Source organism: Etheostoma spectabile, unplaced genomic scaffold (genome assembly GCF_008692095.1).
Source record: "Etheostoma spectabile isolate EspeVRDwgs_2016 unplaced genomic scaffold, UIUC_Espe_1.0 scaffold00005791, whole genome shotgun sequence".
In the NCBI taxonomy this organism is placed as follows: domain Eukaryota; kingdom Metazoa; phylum Chordata; class Actinopteri; order Perciformes; family Percidae; genus Etheostoma; species Etheostoma spectabile.
This window is the reverse complement of record NW_022603299.1, coordinates 1-27367: the sequence shown is the minus strand read 5'-3', so window position 1 is coordinate 27367 and position 27367 is coordinate 1. Positions and strand designations below refer to the sequence as shown.

General features: G+C 44.0%; 3 protein-coding genes and 2 pseudogenes across 3 annotated transcripts; all 5 read right to left on the bottom strand.

The window, feature by feature from the left end:
- Positions 1-1412: 1412 nt before the first annotated feature.
- Positions 1413-2348, bottom strand: LOC116677769 (olfactory receptor 5B12-like). Its single transcript, XM_032508029.1, has one exon. The coding sequence runs from the start codon at positions 2346-2348 to the stop codon at positions 1413-1415; it is 936 nt and encodes a 311-aa protein (XP_032363920.1).
- Positions 2349-10459: 8111 nt separating this feature from the next.
- Positions 10460-11407, bottom strand: LOC116677768 (olfactory receptor 146-like). The gene has a single exon (XM_032508027.1). It carries the CDS (start codon positions 11402-11404, stop codon positions 10460-10462), a length of 945 nt encoding a protein of 314 aa, XP_032363918.1. The 5' UTR covers positions 11405-11407.
- A 55-nt stretch (positions 11408-11462) lies between these two features.
- On the bottom strand, positions 11463-15418 carry LOC116677767 (olfactory receptor 146-like; annotated as a pseudogene).
- A 2811-nt stretch (positions 15419-18229) lies between these two features.
- Positions 18230-21592, bottom strand: LOC116677766 (olfactory receptor 146-like). The gene is made up of 3 exons (XM_032508026.1): positions 20644-21592; positions 18616-18734; positions 18230-18502 (listed from the first exon to the last, which is right to left on the bottom strand). The coding sequence occupies exons 1-3, from the start codon at positions 21587-21589 to the stop codon at positions 18230-18232; spliced, it is 1338 nt and encodes a 445-aa protein (XP_032363917.1). The 5' UTR covers positions 21590-21592.
- A 2988-nt stretch (positions 21593-24580) lies between these two features.
- LOC116677764 (olfactory receptor 52N5-like) lies at positions 24581-27362 on the bottom strand (annotated as a pseudogene).
- Between the last annotated feature and the right edge of the window lie 5 nt (positions 27363-27367).

Here is a 27367-nt window from a genome sequence, read left to right as displayed (position 1 = left end):
TAATCAGGCCTGGGTGTGGCTAGAGAAATTGAACTCAGGTGTGGACAACCACAGTTATAGCATGTTTTAACAAGGGGGGCAATCACTTTTTCACACAGGGCCATGATGGTTTGGATTTTTTTTCACCTTTAATAATAAACACCTTCATTTACAAATTGCATTTTGTGTTTACTTGTGTTGTCCTTGACTATTGTTTAAATTGGTTTGATGTTCCGAAACACTTAAGTGTGACAAACATGCAAAGGAACAGGAAATGAGGAAGGGGGCAAACACTTTTTCACACCACTGTATTTGAACAGTGAGAGAAAGAAAAACAAGCTAACAGGCTAAGGCCCAACAATTCCAGTAATTCCCCCAAAAAACCTCAGTGGTGAGAAGACAGACCAAGGCTCTTGGTAGGCGGTGTCTGACGGTGCTGGTTGGGGGGGTGATGAACAGTGGCAGTAACAATCACAATTTTAACAGTGTGCTTACTACTTGGTGCACATCCTAATAACAGTAAAAATAATAAAAGTGTCTTAACCCTTCAGAGATATAACTTTTTTAAACCTTTCTGTTTTCCCAGAAACAGCTAAAGTAGCTAGTGCTGAGCCAACCAGACTCCATTTAAAAAACAGTCCTTTTAGCGTGTGTAGAGCCAACATATTGTCACATGTAAATCAGTAAAGTCTGTGTTTATTTCAACCAACACTAGAGTTTTTCATGGTTGGAAAAGTTTGGAGAAGATCAAAAACAGCTTTTCATAATTTTATTTGATTTCTGTTGAGTTCTAATGAAGTGTGTTTTACGATGATAAAATGTTTATTTATTTACATGGAGTCTGGTGGGTTTAGCGTTGCGAGCCTTTAGCAAAATATACATAAATAAAATACCCCAGTTTTGCAAAAAGTTTAAATACATACAGTGTTGTATTACAGTGTCAAGTGTCTTATCCAGTCAGAGATAGACCTTTTAAAAACCCTTTTAAGACCTTTCTGAGAGAATAGAGTTATTTAACAAAAGCAAAAGGGAATGGATGGATGGGCTTAAAAGACACATTTGCACAAAGAGGTCAAGACCAAAGTACAGCATAGTACTAATTACCGTTTCTTATGATGTTTTTATTTCTCACAATGTGTACTTCCATATTTTGAAAAAAGAGCCCAAGGCCGAGGATGATGTAGGAACAATATTAGAGACCTCAGAGAAAACAAACTCAAGCACAAGGAATTACAATTAAATTGTTTATTTATCATAATATTAAAATAGACATATTTTATCCATTATAGATCATTTTTTAAAGCATTGTCATTGTCACTAAAACAAGTAGACGAGGAAAAAACATGCAACATGTCAAGTTATTATATTTTTTTTTACCTTTTTATTTTTTCACTTTAACATTTCAAGGTACTTTATTTGTTGCCTTTAACATATCATGTTACTTTATTGTTCTGAAACCCAGTTTTGATCCTGTGCCGGACCTCTTTGTTCAGCAGACCGTAGATAACGGCGTTCAGGGCCGGCAGGGCCACGTGTCCCAGGACGCTGGCGACCTTCCGGTGTTCGGCCAGGAGAGGGAAGCGGTGCAGGATCACGATGAGGAAGCCGGACACCACGAGGAGGACGTACACGGCCAGGTGGGTGGCGCAGGTCTGCAGCGCCTTGCCGTTCACGGCTCGGTTCTGACTCCTCCAACACACCGTGGCGATCCTCAGGTAGGTGAGCGCGACGCTGCCGAGGGACGAGCCCAGCAGCACCACCGTGTAGCCGAGGCCGTAGACGTTGTTGACGAGGACGCTCTCGCAGGACAGCTGGAACAAGGACGCGTTGTCGCAGAACAGGTTGAAGACGAGCGACCGGCAGCGCGACAGGCGGACGCTGAGCCCCACCAGAACCGCCACCAGCACGAAGGCGGTTCCCCACGCGGCCGCCGACAGCGCCGCCACCGCCCGGTTGGTCATGACGGCGGCGTACCGCAGCGGGTTGCAGATGGCCACGTAGCGATCGAAGGCCATGATCATGAGCACCGTGTGGGACGCACTCGCGTGGAGGTGAACACAAAACGCCTGGATGGCACAGTCGGTGTAACGGATGTAGCGCTCCGAGTCTGAGGTCACCAGGTCTCGGAGGACGTGGGGGACCACTGTCGTCGCCCCGAAGACGTCGTTGATGCTCATGTTGCAGACGAGCAGGTACATCGGCTGCTGGAGGCTCCGGTTGCGCAAGATCAGCACCACCAGGCCGATGTTGGACACCATGATGAAGACGTAGATGAGGAGGAGGAGGATGAAGGCGGGGACGGAGGACTGGGAGGTGACCTTTAACCTCTCTAAGATTAGAACATCCCCAACGGAAGTGTCATTCCCCATTTCTCGTACGTCGAGTCAGGACAAAGAGTCTGAATGTCGAGCTGCAGCTGTAGTTACAGAAAAGCAACCAGACTGAACTATTCTTCAAAAAACTCAGGAATTTCTCCGCAAGATCTCACTGGGATTTTTCCAAACGTTCCAGGTGATAGCCGTAGGTTTTCCCCCAGCAACGTCAAATAATAAAGATATTCAACAACTTGAGTGTAACTGAGTTCATCAATGAAGCATTTCCTTTAATTAGGGCTGTCATCAATTAAAACTAACACTAGTTAACTAAGGCCAAAACCACCAGTTGTTCAACTTACAGATTCATTTAATCGAGAGATCTGTCAAAAATGAGTTTCTCTTCAATTTAAAATGACTCATTTAAACCCAAACATTGTTTTTTTTCTCATAAAGTGTGAGAGAAGTCCTCAACCAAAGCAACGTCTGAGTCGACAAACGCATGATTTTGTGATCGTGTCGACAAAACCATGAGTCGATTTAATCGTCACGTCTGTAAAACTAACAAAGAATCGTGCAAAAGCCTCGTTTTAAATCTATAAAGCCAGAGATGTTCTTACAAATGTCTCGGAAATAAATAAGTCTGCACGAAAGAAGCTTAAAAAAGTCGTAGTCGCCTCAGAATAAAACGCCTCAGAGGGAGCGTTCCTATCATGCATGAAACTTAATTTACACAACTCAAATTAAACTGTCACCTAACTTATTTTGTACAAACTTTAAAAAAACTATTTTCCTCAATTTAACTTAATTTAGTTTAGCATATCGCACATTTTCCTCATATAGAGCAGTGCAGATCAATATATTCAGTCCTTCCAGAAAAATCCAGAGTTTTTTGTGGTAATTTGGTCAAAAAAAGAAACTCATATTTCAGATATCGACATGTTTTAAAGTTTCAGATTAGACCCGAGGACAACAGGAGGGATAGATACTTTCTCATGAGTTTCTTGGTAGTAAGTCATTCCAGGGCTGTAGGACTCGAGTCCGGACTCAATGGTTTTCTATGGTCTCGGACTCGCTAGTATTTGGACTCGGACTTGTCTCAGACTCGACTAGTCCTGGTCTTGGACTTGTCTTGGACTCGACTAAGGTGGTCTTGAACACAGCCCTGAGTCCCTCACTGTAAAACAAAGCATAAAGAAGAAGAAATCTTAGCCCAAAATAACGTCTTCATAAAGTTATCACAGAGAATCTCAACATGTCTGCATCACAACAACAACAACAACAACTGGAATTACTGTAAATTCTGTAAAAACTGAATTATTTTGTTGTTCTGAATTTTTTGTTGCAGAGGCATCCAACATTTCAAGTGTCTGACTTTTTCTCCATCTCGGCCTGAATCATTAAATTAAAGGGTCGTTCCCCTATTTTACATAAACAGCATTATTCCTTAGGTGAAACTGGCTTTTTACCCTCGTGTTGTCTTCCCGTCAAAATAGAAAATCAACACTCTTTTTTACTTTTTCTTATGATTTTGTGCATTTTTTTCAACACTTTTGACGCTTTTTTTGACGTTTTCAACACCAAGTAAAACTTATTAACTTTAGTTTTACAGTTATTGTTGGAATTGTTGGTCAATAAACCTCATTTATAGGAAATTATACCTAATGTTGGAGTTAGAAAAGCAGAAATTAGGAATTATTGAGACTAAAATTAAAGGAATGGATGTTGATGATAATCACAGACTGGAATATGTCAACTTTTACTCAACACTATTTCAACAACACTTCACTTTGTTTTACAATGCTATAAAATATAATAAGACCCAAAATTAATGAAAGTAGAGATTTGTACTTGGCAAAGAGCGTTGGAATCAATCATGTTATTTTGGGGAATTAAAAACAACATTGATATAGGACAACATGAGGACAACATGAGGACAACATGAGGACAACATGAGGACAACATGAGGACAACATGAGGACAACATGGGGACAACATGGGGACAACATGAGGACAACATGAAGACAACATGGGGACAACATGAGGGTTAAAGTTTTCCAAAATGTCCCAGAAACAGCTGTTTGTTCCAGTTACACTATGAAGAGATTTCACTGGACGTAACTCTCCGAAAAGAAGAACATTTTTTGCAAAGAAAAGTTGTCAATCCGAGTCAAGTCGCTTCAACATTCGTCCCCTACGAAAGCCTCGAATCAGAGAATGAAAAACATCCAAATAAACACTCATAAAAGGTAAAAGAAATCCAAGTAACGTCACAAAAAGCAACAAAAGCTGGATCCCTGTCCGAGGACGGACAGATGCATCGATGTGAGAGCTGCACACGCTGACTTTCACTGGAGAAAAAGCAGAAACAGAGACCCAACACGCCAAAAACTAGGACAGAATTTGGGTGAATCGACACTTTGAGAAGCTCAGCGTCAGGGAAGTGGAGACCAGATTATTTACACGTTGTCCTCCACCTCAGTGAGAGCTCTTCCATGAAGCCGAGACAGACAGAGTGCTCTCATTCACCTCTAATGCATTCGAGTGACGGCAGAAACAAACACATTTCAAAATAAAACTGCAGTGTAGTTTGGGTGAAAGAGAAGATGAGTCCAAAGGGTCTGAGCCCGGATTAGATTTCTTCCTGGAACTCGTCCACGATGCTGGGACAGAAAGTACAGAATACGCAGATCGCAGGAGAACCTCCACCTCCCTCCACCTCCCTCCACCTCACACCAGGAGGGAAGCTGCAGACCCTTTTATTCGGTCAACTGTTGCTTGGCAACCATTGATACTGAGCATGTGTATCTCCTGTAGGTTTTTTTTTAATTTAACCCTAATGTTGTCCTCATATTGTCCTCATATTGTCCTCATATTGTCCTCATGTTGTCCTTGTGCTGTCCTCATGTTGTCCTCATGTTGTCTTCATGTTGTCCTTGTGCTGTCCTCATGTTGTCTTCATGTTGTCCTCATATTGTCTTCATGTTGTCCTCATGTTGTCTTTATGTTGTCCTCATGTTGTCTTCATGTTGCCCTCATGTTGTCCTCATGTTGCCCTCATGTTGTCCTCATGTTGTCTTCATGTTGCCCTCATGTTGTCCTCATGTTGTCCTCATGTTGTCCTCATGTTGTCTTCATGTTGTCCTTGTGCTGTCCTCATGTTGTCTTCATGTTGTCCTCATATTGTCTTCATGTTGTCCTCATGTTGTCTTCATGTTGTCCTCATGTTGTCTTCATGTTGCCCTCATGTTGTCTTCATGTTGTCTTCATGTTGCCCTCATGTTGTCCTCATGTTGTCCTCATGTTGTCTTCATGTTGTCTTCATGTTGTCTTCATGTTGCCCTCATGTTGTCCTCATGTTGTCTTCATGTTGTCTTCATGTTGCCCTAATGTTGCCCTAATGTTGTCCTCATGTTGTCCTCATGTTGTCCTCATGTTGTCCTCATGTTGCCCTCATGTTGTCCTCATGTTGTCCTCATGTTGTCCTCTCCATCAGTGTACAGTATGTTATCTCAATTGTTTGAAATTGAGATAAAGACGATATTTGTTAATAGATTGTGAAGTCAAAACCCCAAATAAGTCCCGGGTCAGTTTGACCCGAAGGACACGAGAGGGTCCCAAAGGTGAAGACAACACCAGCGTTAAACCATTTTTTAATAGTTGTCATGGCCAAAGGAGATGTCAATGTTGGTGTACAAGCTCTTCACATCCATGGTGTCCCTTTATTACAGTTTGTTGGATTTTTTGACAAAAATCTCTGCTCACCCCCCCCCCCGTCTGTCCTTAATTGCAGGAGTGAAGCCTGGTGTGCAGGAGTCAGGGTTCCAGCTGCAGCACATCTACTCTAATGACCTCTGCTTCAAATACCTGGTCAACCTACCCCTGCATTTGGGTTCAACCTAGTTCCACATGTACCACTACGGGGTTAGGAGTGAATCTAGATACTCTGTAATGCCATAGCTCTCGCTACCACAGTCCGAGACTATGGGTCTCCTGGTGGGATGTTATCCGTCCAACTATCCAGTGGTTGATGTATCTTTGGCAAGATATAGAATTATCTTGCCCTGTATGGAGCTTGTCCTTTCTAGGATGTACTAGATGTTGTAAGGTAGGGGTTTTCCTCTCAGGGATTCAAGGATAAGAGATAGTGAGGAAAATAAGTATTTGAACACCTGCTATTTTGCAAGTTCTCCCACTTAGAAGTCATGGAGGGTCTGAAATTATCATCTAAGGTACATGTCCACTGTGAGAGACATAATCTTAAAAAAACATCCAGAAATCACAATGTATGATTTTTTTTTGAACTATTTATTTGTATGATACAGCTGCAAATAAGTATTTGAACACCTGTCTATCAGCTAGAATTCTGTTCCTCAAAGACCTGTTAGTCCGTCTTCATAATGTCCCCCCCACTCCATTTATTATCCTAAATTAGATCCACCTGTTTGAGGTCGTTAGCTGCATAAAGACACCTGTCCACCCCATACAATCAGTAAGAATCCAACTACTAACATGGCCAAGACCAAAGAGCTGTCCAAAGACACTAGAGACTAAACTGTCCCCCTCCACAAGGCTGGACAGGACTACGGGGACATGTCCAAGCAGCTTGGTGAAGACAGGTCCACTGTTGGAGCAATCATTAGAAAATGGAAGAAGCTAAACATGACTGTCAGTCTCCCTCGGACTGGGGCTCCATGCAGGATCTCACCTCGGGGGGTCTCAATGATCCTAAGAAAGGGGAGAAACCAGCCCAGAACTACACGGGAGGAGCTGGTCCAGGACCTGGAAAGAGCTGGGACCACCGTTTCCAAGGTTACTGTTGGTAATGCACTAAGACATCATGATTTAATACCATGCATGGCCCGGAAGGTTCCCCTGCTTAAACCAGACCATGTCCAGGCCGTCTTAAGTCTGCCAACAACCATCTGGAGGATCCAGAGGAGTCATGGGAGGAAGTCATGTGGTCAGATGAGACCAGAATAGAACTTTTTGGTCCTAATTCCACTAACCGTGTTTGGAGGAAGAAGAATGATGAGGCCCATCCCAAGACCACCATCCCTACTGTGAAGCATGGGGGGGGTAGCATCATGCTTTGGGGGGTTTCTGCACATGGGACAGGGGGACTGCACTGTATTAAGGAGAGGAGGACCGGGGCCATGTATTGGGAGATTTTGGGGACCAACCTCCTTCCCTCAGTTAGAGCATTGAAGATGGGTCGAGGTCTTCCAACATGACAAAGACCCGAAGACCACAACCAGGAGAACCAAGGGGGGCTCTGGAAGAAGCAGATCAAGGTTCTGGGGGGGCCTAGCCAGTCTCTAGAACTAAACCCAATAGAGAATCTTTGGAGGGAGCCCAGAAACCTGACTGGTCTAGAGAAGATCTGTGTGGAGGGGGGGGGGGGCAGAATCCCTTCTGCAGGGTGTCAAACCTGGTGAAGAACTACAGGAACCGTTGGAAACAAAGGCTGCTGGACCAGATATTAACATGGATCTTCCCAGGTGTTCAAATACTTTTTTGCAGCTGTATCATGCAAATAAATAGTTTAAAAAATCATGCATTGTGATTTCTGGATTTTTTCTTTTTTAGATTATGTCTCTCACAGTGGACATGTCTCTCACAGTGGACATGTCTCTCACAGTGGACATGCACCTACGAGGACATCAGACTCTCCATGATTTCTAAGTGGGAGAACTTGCAAAATAGCAAGGTGTTAAATACTATTTTCCTCACTGTATAAGACGCTGTTTCTTACGTTATGGGCTCAACTAGTGGTGTGTATTGGTTAGTACCTTGTAGTTGGAGTAAGGCCTCCTTCACATAATCTGTGGGGTCTATCTGCTGGTTTTATGACCACACTTGTGTTGTCCCTTAGATCTTGGAGTACCTGTTCCTCCTCTACGGGCCAAAGTAAGTGCAGAATTTAAGGCGCCTTGCTATCGGTTTTTGTTGAAGGGACAAAGGAAAGACCTTTTTCTGGCTTTGTTAGATGCAGTTGTGTAGAGAGGTTTATTTCCTCATCCTGGGTTTGAGGGACCTCTCTGGTGGTCTACTTTAGGCCAATAAATCCTTCCAAGCCTTCCACATCTCATTTGCTGTAAGAGCGGTCCAATGAATGTTGTCCATACCCGTGGAAAACATTTGGGTTTTTTTTAGTCTCAGGGTCTGACAAGTAGTTTCCTTAACTAAGTAGTTAAGGCGTTTCACGTAGTCTCAGAAGAACTCTGGTAGGTTATCTGAACAGTTTTTGCCTGCGGGGATGTGTCTTTTGCTGCTTGCAGCATTGCCTGTAGGTCCTTCTTCAGGTGGGTGGGGTTGCTAATTTTTCAGTTTAATTCAAATGATAAAATTATCTTTTAGACCACATAAGACTTTGAGGTTTGTTTTTTAAGGATGTGTGTTGCGTGGCTGAGGTTGGCAACTGGGTAGCAGTTTACTTGTATGTGGGGGTCGTTGACAGGGGGTAGTCTAGAGAAGTTTGAGTCACCTATGATTAGGATCTGTCTCTCAGGGGTTAAGGTCCAATTCAGGTATTTGTTATCCCTAGTGGTCTTGGAAATGGTATAGAGGGGTGGTCTTTTTGGGGGTTTGGATTTTGTTTACCTTTGTTGGTGGGGGTAGCAAGGTAAGATTGGGTCATCTCTAGGTTTGGTGGGTTTGGTGGCCCGGGTTCTTTTTCGAGTCCCAAAGTCAAGGAAGCATCTTGCTTCATCTGTACGTCGTCTTTTAGCTGGAGGGGGTGAGTAGAATAGTTGAAGTTCTTGGGCAGGGGTCTTCTGTGTTAGGTTTTGTAGGGATTGGGGGGGTTTGTTTGAAGTTATTTCCGTAGGGGGCCGTGTAGGGCTCTGTATGTTCAGGAGTTTCTCCTTTGCCTTATCAATCGTTGTATCTGTAAATCTTCTGAGGTCTCTTGTGGCCCATCTCTACCAACATTGCCTGTTCCCAGTCCTAAAATTAACTGAATGGTTAAAGTGTTTTTGTATTTTGCATCTAAAAAAATTAACATGACAGATGAGAATGAACAAGAATGAAACCATATGGAAAAGAAGAAAAAAATCTATCTCTTTGTAAAAGATGGGATGGAAAACAATGTGTGTTTATGGCCAAAGACCAAAGCCTTTTGGGGTTTAACAGGCTGAACATTTTAAGATTATAACGAAACATTCAAGATTTAAAAATACTCCCTCTATAAAGACTTGTATGCAATAAACCCCCAAAAACTGGGAGTGCCATTAATGTAAATAAAATGTATATTCAAATAAAAACAAAACATGAGTTTTGTATTTCTAAAGTCACTTTATGCAGATGTACAGTACAAAAAGACACAAAGTTAGTACCTGGATAATTCGTATTTTTCTAAAAACACAAGAAAGTACTCCATAAGGATAATAAGGTGATACAGTCTGCAAAAATTCATCAATTAGTTGTCAACTTTTTAAATAATCTGCAACTATTTTCATAATTGATTAACCCGACTGAGTCATTTTATAAAATAAAGGGAACATTGTGTGATGTCAGCTTCCTAAATGTGAATATCATTTTAGCTTCTTCTCTCTGAAAGCAAACTGATGTTTGAGTTGGGGACAAAACAAGACATTTGAGGACGATATCTTGGGCTTTGGGAAAAAAACCATCTACATTTTCAACATTCTCTGACATTTTAGAGACCAGACAACAATCCACATGTTAATCAACGATGAAAGTAATCATTAGTTGCAACCCAAACATTTATACATCTCATATCTTTGAAATACAGTCCTCTAGACCCCACTATGCACCAACTGTACTTTGATTCTTTACATCTCAGCTATTATATATTCTGTCTATTTATGCATATCGTGTTACTGCTGTTCTACATCACTACCAAGACCATTTGCTTGTAACTGTATAGTGACTCTCCTCTACATTCCAGCCGTGTTATGGGCTTCCTATTCATGCCTATTCATGCATGTTGTTTTATTACCACATCACTTCAGCGTATCCGTTGTCTTACTTACACCTCACTTTGCACTGGCTTTGTAATGCTTACTTAATCTGCCCTTTATGCAGCCTAGTGGATTCTGTATTCCTGTTCTGTATTTAATGTGAAACTGGATGTTTTCCTGCATGTTTACGCTTGTCTTTGGCAGGTCGCAGTTTTTCCGTTTCTTTCTTATTTGAACTTAACACTACAGTGATGGCAAAACCTTTTTGAACTGGAATGACTGTGACAGGAATTTCCGAATCTCTTTAGACTGCACGCCATAAATAATGGGGTTGAGGCAGCCGGGGATGATGTGGAACAAAATGGAGGCCATTTTTCGTTGGTCTGAATACTGAGGGAAGCGATGCAGGATGATGATCAGCGTTCCATTTGACAACATAATTAGATATGCAAAGAGATGAGTGCTGCAGGTTTTTAAGGCTTTACTGTTCAGAGACTTGTTTTTACTCATCAGACAGACTATTGCAATCTTAGTGTAGGTGAGAACCGTGCTGCCTATGGAAACTGTGTCCAGAACTACCACAAAAACGAGGCCATAGATGTTATTAATAGACACATCCTCACAGGAGAGTTTGAACAGAGAGGGATTGTCACAGTAAGGGTTTGTGATCAGAGTCCTGCATCGGTTCAGCCGGATGGTCAGACCGAGAACAACCCCGATCAACACAATGGACGCCCCCCAGGCAGAAACTGTCAGCTTCATCACCATCTTGTTGGTCATTATGGCGGCATAGCGCAGGGGATCACAGATGGCCACGTACCTGTCAAAGGCCATGATCATCAGCGCTGTATGGGCAGTGGTCCCAAATACATGTGTTGTAAAAGCTTGGACCACACATTCATAATAACTGATGAGGCGCTCAGAGGGGGGACGCAACAAGTCCAACATCAACCGAGGAACCATGATAGAGTTTCCAAGCACATCATTTAAGGGCAGGTTGCAAAACAGCAGATACATGGGCTGGTGGAGGTTTTTGTCAATGAAAACCAGAACTACAATACCAATATTTGCTATCATTATGAACAGGTAGGAGAAAACGAAAAAGAAGAAGACAGGGTATGTAGACTTCTCTGAAACAATTAACCCCTCCAGCTGGAGGGTGTAGCTGTTGTAGGTGTAGTTCTCCATCAACCTGAAACAAAAGATTCAACAGAGAATGCAATTATCACATAAGTCAGAAGATCTTTCAACACATCTGCGAATGTAAACCAAGGACATATAGGAAATAGTTACGTGACAAGATTATTAAAAGCATTTCATATTATCTTTAATATCTTGGCTTGCCTGCAGTGGTCAGACCCTCTCTAGCCAACCTTCTGCCAGAGTCCACAACCTCTGTCTCAGTTTTAAAAGAGATGTAGGTAAGGGTGACGTAACGTCAAGCTGGTAGCCATAGGCAACACGGCTGAGCTAATGGATGGAGGCTGGCAGTGTTTGTTGTTGGTAATTTTCCTGCAATGGCATTGATTAGAAGTGGAAGAAAAACATTAACCAGGTGTTATCCTCGTTGTCCAAAATGATCTAATTCAGGATCAAGAATCTAACCCAAGCTGATTTAATTTAGATTTAAATTCATTTTATTTATATGGCGCCAAATCACAACAAAAGTTATCTCATTGCGCTTTCATAAGGAGCAGGTCTAGACCGGACTCTGGGATGTTATTTATCTCCCAGGTCTTTCATAAAGAGCAGGTCTAGACCAGGACTCTGGGATGTTATTTATCTCCAGGTCTTTCCATAAAGAGCAGGTCTAGACCAGACTCTGGGATGTTATTTATCTCCCAGGTCTTTCCATAAAGAGCAGGTCTAGACCGGACTCTGGGATGTTATTTATCTCCCAGGTCTTTCCATAAAGAGCAGGTCTAGACCAGGACTCTGGGATGTTATTTATCTCCCAGGTCTTTCCATAAAGAGCAGGTCTAGACCAGGACTCTGGGATGTTATTTATCTCCCAGGTCTTTCCATAAAGAGCAGGTCTAGACCAGGACTCTGGGATGTTATTTATCTCCCAGGTCTTTCCATAAAGAGCAGGTCTAGACCAGACTCTGGGATGTTATTCACAGAAACTCAACAATTCACCAAGAGCAAGCACAAGGCAACAGAGGCAAGGAAACACCTCCTTTAAGTGGCAGAAACCTGGAGCAGAACCATGGCTCAGGATGGGGGGGGGTTATCTGCCTTGACCGGTTGGGGGGGAGAGACAGAGAAGAGACAGACAGGGAGAGTTGTAGCAGAGGGTGTGGAGCAGGAACATTGGTGCAGAAGGTGACTCCAACCACAGATCCAGAGCCAGAAACACCTGCAGGAAGTGATAGGAGAGAGGAGAGATCACAAGACTCCGGGAAAGGGAAGAAGTTGAGTTAGTAACATGCGTTAATGGGATGAGGTTGCATACAGATGGAGAGAAGGATCTGGCTCTGGATCTGGATCTGTGGTTGGAGTCACCTGCTGCTTCTATGTTCCTGCTCCACACCTCTCTGCTCTCCATGTCTCTCTCCCTTGGTCGAGGCTGGCCCCCTTGCAATTCCAGTGCCACTTCCAGTCTGCTCAAGGGTTTCCTGACCTCTGTCCTGCTCAACAATTCTTAGCCTTCTTGTTCCAACTGGTCTGTACTTACCCCCATTTCCCCATCCCTGCATGACCCTCCCTCCGATCCCCAACTCCCTAATGTATTTTCCTCCTGTGTTAACAACTTTTCTCCAGCCATGGCAGCTCAGTCACTCGTCAGCGTTGTCGGGCATGGCCTTCACCGGTCTCCCCTGCTCTGCACCAGCTCATTCTCTCTGGCAATTAGGGCACGTACTGTTGTTGATGATTCCCCTCGGAAATCTGTGATTAGGCACAGAGTCCGGGTCTCCTTCATTGACATTCCATGTCCTTAGGTCCACCCATGGTGACTGCCTTACTTTTGGGGGCACGAATGGTCTCAAGTCCATACTATTTACTCAAACACAGCAGTAGAAAACATCTTAAATACAGAAATTCAGACACTCTCCTCCAGAATCAGACATTGACCCCACACCATTGCCACCGTTTTTAGCCACAACGTTCAACTAACAGCTGAGAAACCTGTTACGCCTCACAAGACGCCATCAGCATCAGTCTGGGCCAGCACTCTCCCAGCCTACTTAACTGACTGGAATTGCTTTAAGGCACATCAAGCCACACATCGGCTTCCATTTTCCTCTCTGGTAATTTCATCACCATGTTCATTCCATTCAACGCTTTTTCATCTTTTAGGGGTTCAGAATTTGCACGACTTCATCCATTTATAATCCCTCTCTTCATCTGGTTATCAGACATCACCATCCACACCTTAACTCTCTCATATGCACACTCAGAAGTTTCCTTCCCATTTGTCTTCCACCTGCACTCCTACTTTAACCCTACGAGCCACTAATCAATACATCGGCTCCAGGTACGCCGCCAAGGCATCTCCACAACACCCACTTTTCACTATTCCAAAATGGCCACTTGACTCTGGTTTCAAAGACAGCTGAACAGCATTCTCTGCATTTCAGCCATATCCCAAACATTATTCCAGACACTCTATCCGCATCAGCGCAACATCCTCAGCCACCAGATCAGGCATCTACCACCAAAGCATTCAGTTCCCAGGCCGCTGGTCATCCCAGGCATACCGATCTTACATTCACAAACAATCTCAACGATCTCAGTCAAGCCCACGCACAACTCAATTCTACACAATCTGACACTTTTGGGGGTCTGTAAACTATTTAGTGAAAACTGCTTCTGAGAAAGAAACCCCCGTCTCCTCCACCCGGTCATCACACATAATGTATATTAAATCTTAAACTAACACATGGTTGTGGCCTGGTCCATGCTGGTAATATAGTCACCGTGGATTTGCATCAAGGGGTTTGGGAAACACTGATTTTAAAAACCAAACAACTCATCCATTCATCCAGAAAATAATCCTCATATTATTCAAAAAACACCTCAAGTTACAACCCCAACATTGTAGATTTCATTCACATATCTTTGCAATGCATTGATTGAGGGGTGGTGAAAATATTCTGTAAAACATAAGGAAACTATTAACAACATTTTGGTATTAACTTCGCTCATTTGTACCATTTTGTACATTGAAATGAGGAGAAAGAACAGGAAAAACAAACGATAAGCACATTTATTCTCAAGTATATTGGGTTTTTCTTTTTCACTTATTTTGTATCTAACATTGAATGACGGAAAAACCTTTTTGAACTGGAATGATTGTGACATGAATTTCCAAATCTCTTTAGACTGCACGCCATAAATAATGGGGTTGAGAAAGCCGGGGATGATGTGAAACAAAATGGAGGCCATTTTTCGTTGGTCTGAATACTGAGGGAAGCGATGCAGGACGATGATCAGCAGTCCACTTAACAACATAATTAGATATGTAAAGAGATGAGTGCTGCAGGTTTTTAAGGCTTTACTGTTCAGAGACTTGCTGTTACTCATCAGACACACTACTGTAATCTTAGTGTAGGTGAGAACCGTGCTGCCTATAGAGCCTGAGAACAGAACTACAGTGAAAACGAGGCCATAGATATTATTAATAGACACATCCTCACAGGAGAGTTTGAACAGAGAGGGATTGTCACAGTAAGGGTTTGTGATCAGAGTCCTGCATCGGTTCAGCCGGATGGTCAGACCGAGCAGAATCCCAACCATCACTAAGGCCACCCCCCAGGCAGAAACTGTCAGCTTCATCACCATTGGTTGGTCATTATGGCGGCATAGCGCAGGGGATCACAGATGGCCACATACCTGTCAAAGGCCATGATCATGAGCACCGTGTGGGAGGTGGTCCAAATACATGTGAGATAAAAGCTTGGACCACACATTCATAATAAATGATGAGGCGCTCAGAGGGGGGACGCAACAAGTCCAACATCAACCGAGGCACCATGATAGAGTTTCCAAGCACATCATTTAAGGGCAGGTTGCAAAACAGCAGATACATGGGCTGGTGGAGGTTTTTGTCAATAAAAACCAGAACTACAATACCAACATTTGCTATCATTATGAACAGGTAGGAGAAAACGAAAAAGAAGAAGACAGGGTATGTAGACTCTTCTGTAACCTTAACCCCTCCAGTTGGAGGGTGTAGCTGTTGTAGGTGTAGTTCTCCATCAGCCTGAAACAAAAGATTCAACAGAGAATGCAATTATCACATAAGTCAGAAGATCTTTCAACACATCTGCGAATGTAAACCAAGGACATATAGGAAATAGTTAAGTGACAAGATTATTAAAAGCATTTCATATTATCTTTAATATCTTGGCTTGCCTGCAGTGGTCAGACCCTCACTAGCCAACCTTCTGCCAGAGTCCACAACCTCTGTCTCAGTTTTAAAAGAGATGTAGGTAAGGGTGACGTAACGTCAAGCTGGTAGCCATAGGCAACACGGCTGAGCTAATGGATGGAGGCTGGCAGTGTTTGTTGTTGGTAATTCTCCTGCAATGGCATTGATTAGAAGTGGAAGAAAAACATTAACCAGGTGTTATCCTCGTTGTCCAAAATGATCTAATTCAGGATCAAGAATCTAACCCAAGCTGATTTAATTTAGATTTAAATTCATTTTATTTATATGGCGCCAAATCACAACAAAAGTTATCTCATTGCGCTTTCATAAGGAGCAGGTCTAGACCGGACTCTGGGATGTTATTTATCTCCCAGGTCTTTCATAAAGAGCAGGTCTAGACCAGGACTCTGGGATGTTATTTATCTCCCAGGTCTTTCCATAAAGAGCAGGTCTAGACCAGACTCTGGGATGTTATTTATCTCCCAGGTCTTTCCATAAAGAGCAGGTCTAGACCGGACTCTGGGATGTTATTTATCTCCCAGGTCTTTCCATAAAGAGCAGGTCTAGACCAGGACTCTGGGATGTTATTTATCTCCCAGGTCTTTCCATAAAGAGCAGGTCTAGACCAGGACTCTGGGATGTATTTATCTCCCAGGTCTTTCCATAAAGAGCAGGTCTAGACCAGGACTCTGGGATGTTATTTATCTCCCAGGTCTTTCCATAAAGAGCAGGTCTAGACCAGACTCTGGGATGTTATTCACAGAAACTCAACAATTCACCAAGAGTAAGCACAAGGCAACAGAGGCAAGGAAACACCTCCTTTAAGTGGCAGAAACCTGGAGCAGAACCATGGCTCAGGATGGGGGGGGGTTATCTGCCTTGACCGGTTGGGGGGGGAGAGACAGAGAAGAGACAGACAGGGAGAGTTGTAGCAGAGGGTGTGGAGCAGGAACATTGGTGCAGAAGGTGACTCCAACCACAGATCCAGAGCCAGAAACACCTGCAGGAAGTGATAGGAGAGAGGAGAGATCACAAGACTCCGGGAAAGGGAAGAAGTTGAGTTAGTAACATGCGTTAATGGGATGAGGTTGCATACAGATGGAGAGAAGGATCTGGCTCTGGATCTGGATCTGTGGTTGGAGTCACCTGCTGCTTCTATGTTCCTGCTCCACACCCTCTGCTGCAATTCTCCATGTCTCTCTCTCTTGGTCGAGGCAGATGCCCCCCCCCCACCCTTAGCCATGGTTCTGTCTTCTAAAGGAAGGGTTTCCTGACCTCTGTGGCCTACTGATTGCTCTTGGTGAATATTTGGGTTTCTGTGTAAATGACCAAAACATAAAAATCTGCAAGTCGGGCAGATCTCAGTTCACTACTGTTTTGTAACTGAAAATCAATACTTATTATTAAAAATAATGATGCTAATAATAAATAAACAGAGTATTTGTAATGTATGTGTATATTATTTTATTTAATGAGTGCAGGCTGAGGCAAACAAATGAATGCAACCGAATAAAACAACAGACACTTGCACATGCGTTGACTTTTTTGATCGTAAAAATGAGTTAAAGTAGCAGTTTTTGCTTAAAATGAACTGAATAGGTAATTTTTTGTGTTTTGTACGTAACCCAAGAATCTTCAACAAGGATTCCTCGGAGTCATTACAGAGGGGGCCTCCAAAATTATTAATTTTTGAATTTTCTTTCAAAAATGGTAAAGTCTTACCATAAATCCAACATATTATTAGCAGTTATAAATCCCCACTGGCCGGTAGGTAAGGTCGTCACTGAGGTAGTCATCCACAGATACAGTTCATCCCAAAGGATTCACTCTGACACATGTATGTGTAACACACAGGATTTACAAAATCATGCCAACAATTATTGGGCTATTTTAAAAGCTTTATATTCAATGCAACAAAGGCATAAAGGCTTTAGGCTGCCGTACATGTTATTGTATACCCAGTTTAATATGCAACTTTATTTTATATTTTTATACAACATATGTAGTAGGGGATCCCTGCTCTTAACAAATTAACATAACATGGAACAGAGTGAAAGATATGTGAACAAGGATCAAACTACATGACAAATAGCAAATCTCTCTTTATATTAGAACTGCAAAGATGAATTCATTAATTGTAATTTCTAAGAAAAGGGGATTTGTGGATTATGACCAATATGTTTTTGCAGCTGAAAGCCTTCTTTTGAGATTCAAGGGGCTGTAAATTTCAAGAATATCACTACGCAAAACAGAAAACATTCATGGTCACATTAATACATTAAGGGTATGACAAAAGTTTGAGTAATGAAAGAAATGTTGGAGTCCCAACATCCCTTTATGTATAGGCATTAAAAGACACTGCAACAAAAAGTAAAAACAAATTAAAAAACCCTACTCCATAAGGATCATAATAACAGGATATGAAGTGGATTTATTGACTAAGGTTTGGGAGCAGGGCCGCGCCTAAACCACACCTCTAATCCCCAGACAAACCTGCATACACCGCTCTGTGCAGCCAGGCTCGTGTCTCTGATTGCTTGACGCCAGAGGGTCGGCGTTTCACGCTCTCAGTCATGGATCCGGTGCTGTAGCCACATTCGCCTGATTTCAACGACGATCTATTTGAAACAGGGCATGTTTCAGTCACGCCGCAGCTGTCGGATCCCGTCATATGTCTCAGCGGCGCCGATTGCGGTCCGCGGGGCCTCGGCTTCGCCCGGATCTCCTCTCCTCCGCAGAACGATCCCCGGCTTCCAGCGGCTTCCAGGCATCTCCCCCTCTGTCTGTAAGGTCGGGAAATCGGAGCCACGGGGATCGGCGTTGACACTCTCAGTTGTCGTCAGCCTTCCTCCCGTAGAGGCGCCCGCTACTCTCCTCGGCGCTGCGCGCCCTCCTCCGTGGCGCGGCCGTCTCTACCCCCACAGATGACACCCGACATCAGAGACCGGACCGTTGCTTGCCTTCAACGGTACCTCATTGACACCAGTACAGCATAGTACCGGGTCTTCCTAGCCTCCGTTGCTACCCCGGAGGCGGCAACCGCTGGCCCTCCGGCACTTCCGGGTCCCCCGCCACCAGTGTCGGCCTCGGCCGGCGGCGTCACGCATGACGTCACCGGCCACAGGCACGCCTCACCAGCTCCCCCTAACGGGGGGCAGGTTATTATTCCCCTTGTGCCTGCTCCCTCAGTCTGTGATGTCTCAGGCGCCTTTTCATGCCCTTGTTTGCAGGCTTCACAAGACACCGTGCACATGCATCCCTTCATCCCTTCATCCCTTCCTCTACCCTTCCTTCAGCTGTTCCTGGCCGATCGGCTTCTGCTCCCTCCCTTTCCGTGCTGGCCACCTTGCAATTCCAGTGCCACTTCCAGCTGCTCAAGGGTACCTACCTACTATCCTGCTCAACAATTCTTAGCCTTCTTCTTTCCAACTGGTCTGTACTTACCCCCATTTCCCCATCCCTGCATGACCCTCCCCCCCTCCGATCCCCAACTCCCTAATGTATTTTCCTCCTTGTGTTAACAACTTTTCTCCAGCCATGGCAGCTCCAGTCACTCGGTCAGCGTTGTCGGTGCATTGGCCTTCACCGGTCTCCCCTGCTCTGCACCAGCTCATTCTCTCTGGCAATTAGGGCCACGTACTGTTGTTGATGATTCCCCTCGGAAATCTGTGATTAGGCACAGAGTCCGGGTCTCCTTCATTGACATTCCATGTCCTATAGGTCCACCCCATGGTTGACTGCCTTACTTTTGGGGGCACGAATGGTCTCAAGTCCATACTTATTTACTCAAACACAGCAGTAGAAAACATCTTAAATACAGAAATTCAGACACTCTCCTCCAGAATCAGACATTGACCCCACACCATTGCCACCGTTTTTAGCCACAACGTTCAACTAACAGCTGAGAAACCTGTTACGCCTCACAAGACGCCATCAGCATCAGTCTTGGCCAGCACTCTCCCAGCCTACTTAACTGACTGGAATTGCTTTAAGGCACATCAAGCCACACATCGGCTTCCATTTTCCTCTCTGGTAATTTCATCACCCATGTTCATTCCATTCAACGCTTTTTCATCTTTTTAGGGGTTCAGAATTTGCACCGACTTCATCCATTTATAATCCCTCTCTTCATCTGGTTTATCAGACATCACCATCCACACCTTAAACTCTCTCATATGCACACTCAGAAGTTTCCTTCCCATTTGTCTTCCACCTGCACTCCTACTTTAACCCTACGAGCCACTAATCAAATACATCGGCTCCAGGTACGCCGCCAAGGCATCTCCACAACACCCACTTTTCACTATTCCAAAATGGCCACTTGACTCTGGTTTCAAAGACAGCTGAACAGCATTCTCTGCATTTCAGCCATATCACCCAAACATTATTCCAGACACTCTATCCGCATCAGCGCAACATCCTCAGCCACCAGATCAGGCATCTACCACCAAAGCATTCAGTTCCCAGGCCGCTGGTCATCCCAGGCATACCGATCTTACATTCACAAACAATCTCAACGATCTCAGTCAAGCCCACGCACAACTCAATTCTACACAATCTGACACTTTTGGGGGTCTGTAAACTATTTTAGTGAAAACTGCTTCTGAGAAAGAAACCCCCGTCTCCTCCACCCGGTCATCACACATAATGTATATTAAATCTTAAACTAACACATGGTTGTGGCCTGGTCCATGCTGGTAATATAGTCACCGTGGATTTGCATCAAGGGGTTTGGGAAACACTGATTTTTAAAAACCAAACAACTCATCCATTCATCCAGAAAATAATCCTCATATTATTCAAAAAAACACCTCAAGTTGCAACCCCAACATTGTAGATTTCATTCACATATCTTTGCAATGCATTGATTGAGGGGTGGTGAAAATATTCTGTAAAACATAAGGAAACTATTAACAACATTTTGGTATTAACTTCGCTCATTTGTACCATTTTGTACATTGAAATGAGGAGAAAGAACAGGAAAAACAAACCGATAAGCACATTTATTCTCAAGTATATTGGGTTTTTCTTTTTCACTTATTTTGTATCTAACATTTGAATGACGGAAAAACCTTTTTGAACTGGAATGATTGTGACATGAATTTCCAAATCTCTTTAGACTGCACGCCATAAATAATGGGGTTGAGAAAGCCGGGGATGATGTGAAACAAAATGGAGGCCATTTTTCGTTGGTCTGAATACTGAGGGAAGCGATGCAGGACGATGATCAGCAGTCCACTTAACAACATAATTAGATATGTAAAGAGATGAGTGCTGCAGGTTTTTAAGGCTTTACTGTTCAGAGACTTGCTGTTACTCATCAGACACACTACTGTAATCTTAGTGTAGGTGAGAACCGTGCTGCCTATAGAGCCTGAGAACAGAACTACAGTGAAAACGAGGCCATAGATGTTATTAATAGACACATCCTCACAGGAGAGTTTGAACAGAGAGGGATTGTCACAGTAAGGGTTTGTGATCAGAGTCCTGCATCGGTTCAGCCGGATGGTCAGACCGAGCAGAATCCCAACCATCACTAAGGCCACCCCCCAGGCAGAAACTGTCAGCTTCATCACCATTTGGTTGGTCATTATGGCGGCATAGCGCAGGGGATCACAGATGGCCACATACCTGTCAAAGGCCATGATCATGAGCACCGTGTGGGAGGTGGTCCCAAATACATGTGAGATAAAAGCTTGGACCACACATTCATAATAACTGATGAGGCGCTCAGAGGGGGGACGCAACAAGTCCAACATCAACCGAGGCACCATGATAGAGTTTCCAAGCACATCATTTAAGGGCAGGTTGCAAAACAGCAGATACATGGGCTGGTGGAGGTTTTTGTCAATAAAAACCAGAACTACAATACCAACATTTGCTATCATTATGAACAGGTAGGAGAAAACGAAAAAGAAGAAGACAGGGTATGTAGACTCTTCTGTAACCTTTAACCCCTCCAGTTGGAGGGTGTAGCTGTTGTAGGTGTAGTTCTCCATCAGCCTGAAACAAAAGATTCAACAGAGAATGCAATTATCACATAAGTCAGAAGATCTTTCAACACATCTGCGAATGTAAACCAAGGACATATAGGAAATAGTTAAGTGACAAGATTATTAAAAGCATTTCATATTATCTTTAATATCTTGGCTTGCCTGCAGTGGTCAGACCCTCACTAGCCAACCTTCTGCCAGAGTCCACAACCTCTGTCTCAGTTTTAAAAGAGATGTAGGTAAGGGTGACGTAACGTCAAGCTGGTAGCCATAGGCAACACGGCTGAGCTAATGGATGGAGGCTGGCAGTGTTTGTTGTTGGTAATTCTCCTGCAATGGCATTGATTAGAAGTGGAAGAAAAACATTAACCAGGTGTTATCCTCGTTGTCCAAAATGATCTAATTCAGGATCAAGAATCTAACCCAAGCTGATTTAATTTAGATTTAAATTCATTTATTTATATGGCGCCAAATCACAACAAAAGTTATCTCATTGCGCTTTCATAAGGAGCAGGTCTAGACCGGACTCTGGGATGTTATTTATCTCCCAGGTCTTTCATAAAGAGCAGGTCTAGACCAGGACTCTGGGATGTTATTTATCTCCCAGGTCTTTCCATAAAGAGCAGGTCTAGACCAGACTCTGGGATGTTATTTATCTCCCAGGTCTTTCCATAAAGAGCAGGTCTAGACCGGACTCTGGGATGTTATTTATCTCCCAGGTCTTTCCATAAAGAGCAGGTCTAGACCAGGACTCTGGGATGTTATTTATCTCCCAGGTCTTTCCATAAAGAGCAGGTCTAGACCAGGACTCTGGGATGTTATTTATCTCCCAGGTCTTTCCATAAAGAGCAGGTCTAGACCAGGACTCTGGGATGTTATTTATCTCCCAGGTCTTTCCATAAAGAGCAGGTCTAGACCAGACTCTGGGATGTTATTCACAGAAACTCAACAATTCACCAAGAGTAAGCACAAGGCAACAGAGGCAAGGAAACACCTCCTTTAAGTGGCAGAAACCTGGAGCAGAACCATGGCTCAGGATGGGGGGGGGTTATCTGCCTTGACCGGTGGGGGGGGGGAGAGAGACAGAGAAGAGACAGACAGGGAGAGTTGTAGCAGAGGTGTGGAGCAGGAACATTGGTGCAGAAGGTGACTCCAACCACAGATCCAGAGCCAGAAACACCTGCAGGAAGTGATAGGAGAGAGGAGAGATCACAAGACTCCGGGAAAGGGAAGAAGTTGAGTTAGTAACATGCGTTAATGGGATGAGGTTGCATACAGATGGAGAGAAGGATCTGGCTCTGGATCTGGATCTGTGGTTGGAGTCACCTGCTGCTTCTATGTTCCTGCTCCACACCCTCTGCTGCAATTCTCCATGTCTCTCTCTCTTGGTCGAGGCAGATGCCCCCCCCCCACCCTTAGCCATGGTTCTGTCTTCTAAAGGAAGGGTTTCCTGACCTCTGTGGCCTACTGATTGCTCTTGGTGAATATTTGGGTTTCTGTGTAAATGACCAAAACATAAAAATCTGCAAGTCGGGCAGATCTCAGTTCACTACTGTTTTGTAACTGAAAATCAATACTTATTATTAAAAATAATGATGCTAATAATAAATACACAGAGTATTTGTAATGTATGTGTATATTATTTTATTTAATGAGTGCAGGCTGAGGCAAACAAATGAATGCAACCGAATAAAACAACAGACACTTGCACATGCGTTGACTTTTTGATCGTAAAAATGAGTTAAAGTAGCAGTTTTTGCTTAAAATGAACTGAATAGGTAATTTTTTGTGTTTTGTACGTAACCAAGAATCTTCAACAAGGATTCCTCGGAGTCATTACAGAGGGGGCCTCCAAAATTATTAATTTTTGAATTTTCTTTCAAAAATGGTAAAGTCTTACCATAAATCCAACATATTATTAGCAGTTATAAATCCCCACTGGCCGGTAGGTAAGGTCGTCACTGAGGTAGTCATCCACAGATACAGTTCATCCCAAAGGATTCACTCTGACACATGTATGTGTAACACACAGGATTTACAAATCATGCCAACAATTATTGGGCTATTTTAAAAGCTTTATATTCAATGCAACAAAGGCATAAAGGCTTTAGGCTGCCGTACATGTTATTGTATACCCAGTTTAATATGCAACTTTATTTTTATTTTTATACAACATATGTAGTAGGGGATCCCTGCTCTTAACAAATTAACATAACATGGAACAGAGTGAAAGATATGTGAACAAGGATCAAACTACATGACAAATAGCAAATCTCTCTTTATATTAGAACTGCAAAGATGAATTCATTAATTGTATTTCTAAGAAAAGGGGATTTGTGGATTATGACCAATATGTTTTTGCAGCTGAAAGCCTTCTTTTGAGATTCAGGGGCTGTAAATTCAAGAATATCACTACGCAAAACAGAAAACATTCATGGTCACATTAATACATTAAGGGTATGACAAAAGTTTGAGTAATGAAAGAAATGTTGGAGTCCCAACATCCCTTTATGTATAGGCATTAAAAGACACTGCAACAAAAAGTAAAAACAAATTAAAAACCCTACTCCATAAGGATCATAATAACAGGATATGAAGTGGATTTATTGACTAAGGTTTGGGAGCAGGGCCGCGCCTAAACCACACCTATAATCCCAGACAAACCTGCATACACCGCTCTGTGCAGCCAGGCTCGTGTCTCTGATTGCTTGACGCCAGAGGGTCGGCGTTTCACGCTTCAGTCATGGATCCGGTGCTGTAGCACATTCGCCTGATTTCAACGACGATCTATTTGAAACAGGGCATGTTTCAGTCACGCCGCAGCTGTCGGATCCCGTCATATGTCTCAGCGGCGCCGATTGCGGTCCGCGGGGCCTCGGCTTCGCCGGATCTCCTCTCCTCCGCAGAACGATCCCGGCTTCCAGCGGCTTCCAGGCATCTCCCCCTCTGTCTGTAAGGTCGGGAAATCGGAGCCACAGGGGATCGGCGTTGACACTCTCAGTTGTCGTCAGCCTTCCTCCCGTAGAGGCGCCCGTACTCTCCTCGGCGCTGCGCGCCCTCCTCCGTGGCGCGGCCGTCTCTACCCCCACAGATGACACCCGACATCAGAGACCGGACCGTTGCTTGCCTTCAACGGTACCTCATTGACACCAGTACAGCATAGTACCGGGTCTTCCTAGCCTCCGTTGCTACCCCGGAGGCGGCAACCGTGGCCCTCCGGCACTTCGGGTCCCCGCACCAGTGTCGGCCTCGGCCGGCGGCGTCACGCATGACGTCACCGGCCACAGGCAGCCTCACCAGCTCCCCTAACGGGGGGCAGGTTATTATTCCCCTTGTGCCTGCTCCCTCAGTCTGTGATGTCTCAGGCGCCTTTTCATGCCCTTGTTTGCAGCTCACAAGACACCGTGCACATGCATCCCTTCATCCTTCATCCCTTCCTCTACCCTTCTTCAGCTGTTCCTGGCCGATCGGCTTCTGCTCCCTCCCTGTCCGTGCTGGCCACTTGCAATTCCAGTGCCACTTCCAGCTGCTCAAGGGTACCTACCTACTATCCTGCTCAACAATTCTTAGCCTTCTTCTTCCAACTGGTCTGTACTTACCCCCATTTCCCATCCCTGCATGACCCTCCCCCCTCCGATCCCCAACTCCCTAATGTATTTTCTCTTGTGTTAACAACTTTCTCCAGCCATGGCAGCTCCAGTCACTCGGTCAGCGTTGTCGGTGCATTGGCCTTCACCGGTCTCCCCTGCTCTGCACCAGCTCATTCTCTCTGGCAATTAGGGCCACGTACTGTTGTTGATGATTCCCCTCGGAAATCTGTGATTAGGCACAGAGTCCGGGTCTCTTCATTGACATTCCATGTCCTATAGGTCCACCCCATGGTTGACTGCCTTACTTGGGGGCACGAATGGTCTCAAGTCCATACTTATTTACTCAAACACAGCAGTAGAAAACATCTTAAATACAGAATTCAGACACTCTCCTCCAGAATCAGACATTGACCCCACACCATTGCCACCGTTTTTAGCCACAACGTTCAACTAACAGCTGAGAAACCTGTTACGCCTCACAAGACGCCATCAGCATCAGTCTTGGCCAGCACTCTCCCAGCCTACTTAACTGACTGGAATGCTTTAAGGCACATCAAGCCACACATCGGCTTCCATTTTCCTCTCTGGAATTTCATCACCATGTTCATTCCATTCAACGCTTTTCATCTTTTAGGGGTTCAGAATTTGCACGACTTCATCCATTTATAATCCCTCTCTTCATCTGGTTTATCAGACATCACCATCCACACCTTAAACTCTCTCATATGCACACTCAGAAGTTTCCTTCCCATTTGTCTTCCACCTGCACTCCTACTTTAACCCTACGAGCCACTAATCAAATACATCGGCTCCAGGTACGCCGCCAAGGCATCTCCACAACACCCACTTTTCACTATTCCAAAATGGCCACTTGACTCTGGTTTCAAAGACAGCTGAACAGCATTCTCTGCATTTCAGCCATATCACCCAAACATTATTCCAGACACTCTATCCGCATCAGGCACATCCTCAGCCACCAGATCAGGCATCTACCACCAAAGCATTCAGTTCCCAGGCCGCTGGTCATCCCAGGCATACCGATCTTACATTCACAAACAATCTCAACGATCTCAGTCAGCCACGCACAACTCAATTCTAAACAATCTGACACTTTTGGGGGTCTGTAAACTATTTTAGTGAAAACTACTCTGAGAAAGAACCCCCGTCTCCTCCACCCGGTCATCACACATAATGTATATTAAAATCTAAACTAACACAGGGTTGTGCCTGGTCCATGCTGGTAATATAGTCCCGTGGATTGCATCAAGGGTTTGGGAAACACTGATTTTAAAAACCAACCAACTCATCCATTCATCCAGAAAATAATCCTCATATTATTCAAAAAACCACTCAAGTTGCAACCCCAAGATTGCAGATTTCATTCAGTTATCTTTGCAATGCATTGATTGAGGGGTGGTGAAAATATTCTGTAAAACATAAGGAAACTATTAACAACATTTTGGTATTAACTTCGCTCATTTGTACCATTTTGTACATTGAAATGAGGAGAAAGACAGGAAAAAAACAAAAAAAACCGATAAGCACATTTATTCTCAAGTATATTGGGTTTTTCTTTTTCACTTATTTTGTATCTAACATTTGAATGACGGAAAAACCTTTTTGAACTGGAATGATTGTGACATGAATTTCCAAATCTCTTTAGACTGCACGCCATAAATAATGGGGTTGAGAAAGCGGGATGATGTGAAACAAAATGGAGGCCATTTTTCGTTGGTCTGAATACTGAGGGAAGCGATGCAGGCGATGATCAGCAGTCCACTAACAACATAATTAGATATGTAAAGAGATGAGTGCTGCAGGTTTTTAAGGCTTTACTGTTCAGAGACTTGCTGTTACTCATCAGACACACTACTGTAATCTTAGTGTAGGTGAGAACCGTGCTGCCTATAGAGCTGAGAACAGAACTACAGTGAAAACGAGGCCATAGATGTTATTAATAGACACATCCTCACAGGAGAGTTTGAACAGAGAGGGATTGTCACAGTAAGGGTTTGTGATCAGGTCCTGCATCGGTTCAGCCGGATGGTAGACCGAGCAGAATCCCAACCATCACTAAGGCCACCCCCCAGGCAGAAACTGTCAGCTTCATCACCATTGGTTGGTCATTATGGCGGCATAGCGCAGGGGATCACAGATGGCCACATCCTGTCAAAGGCCATGATCATGAGCACCG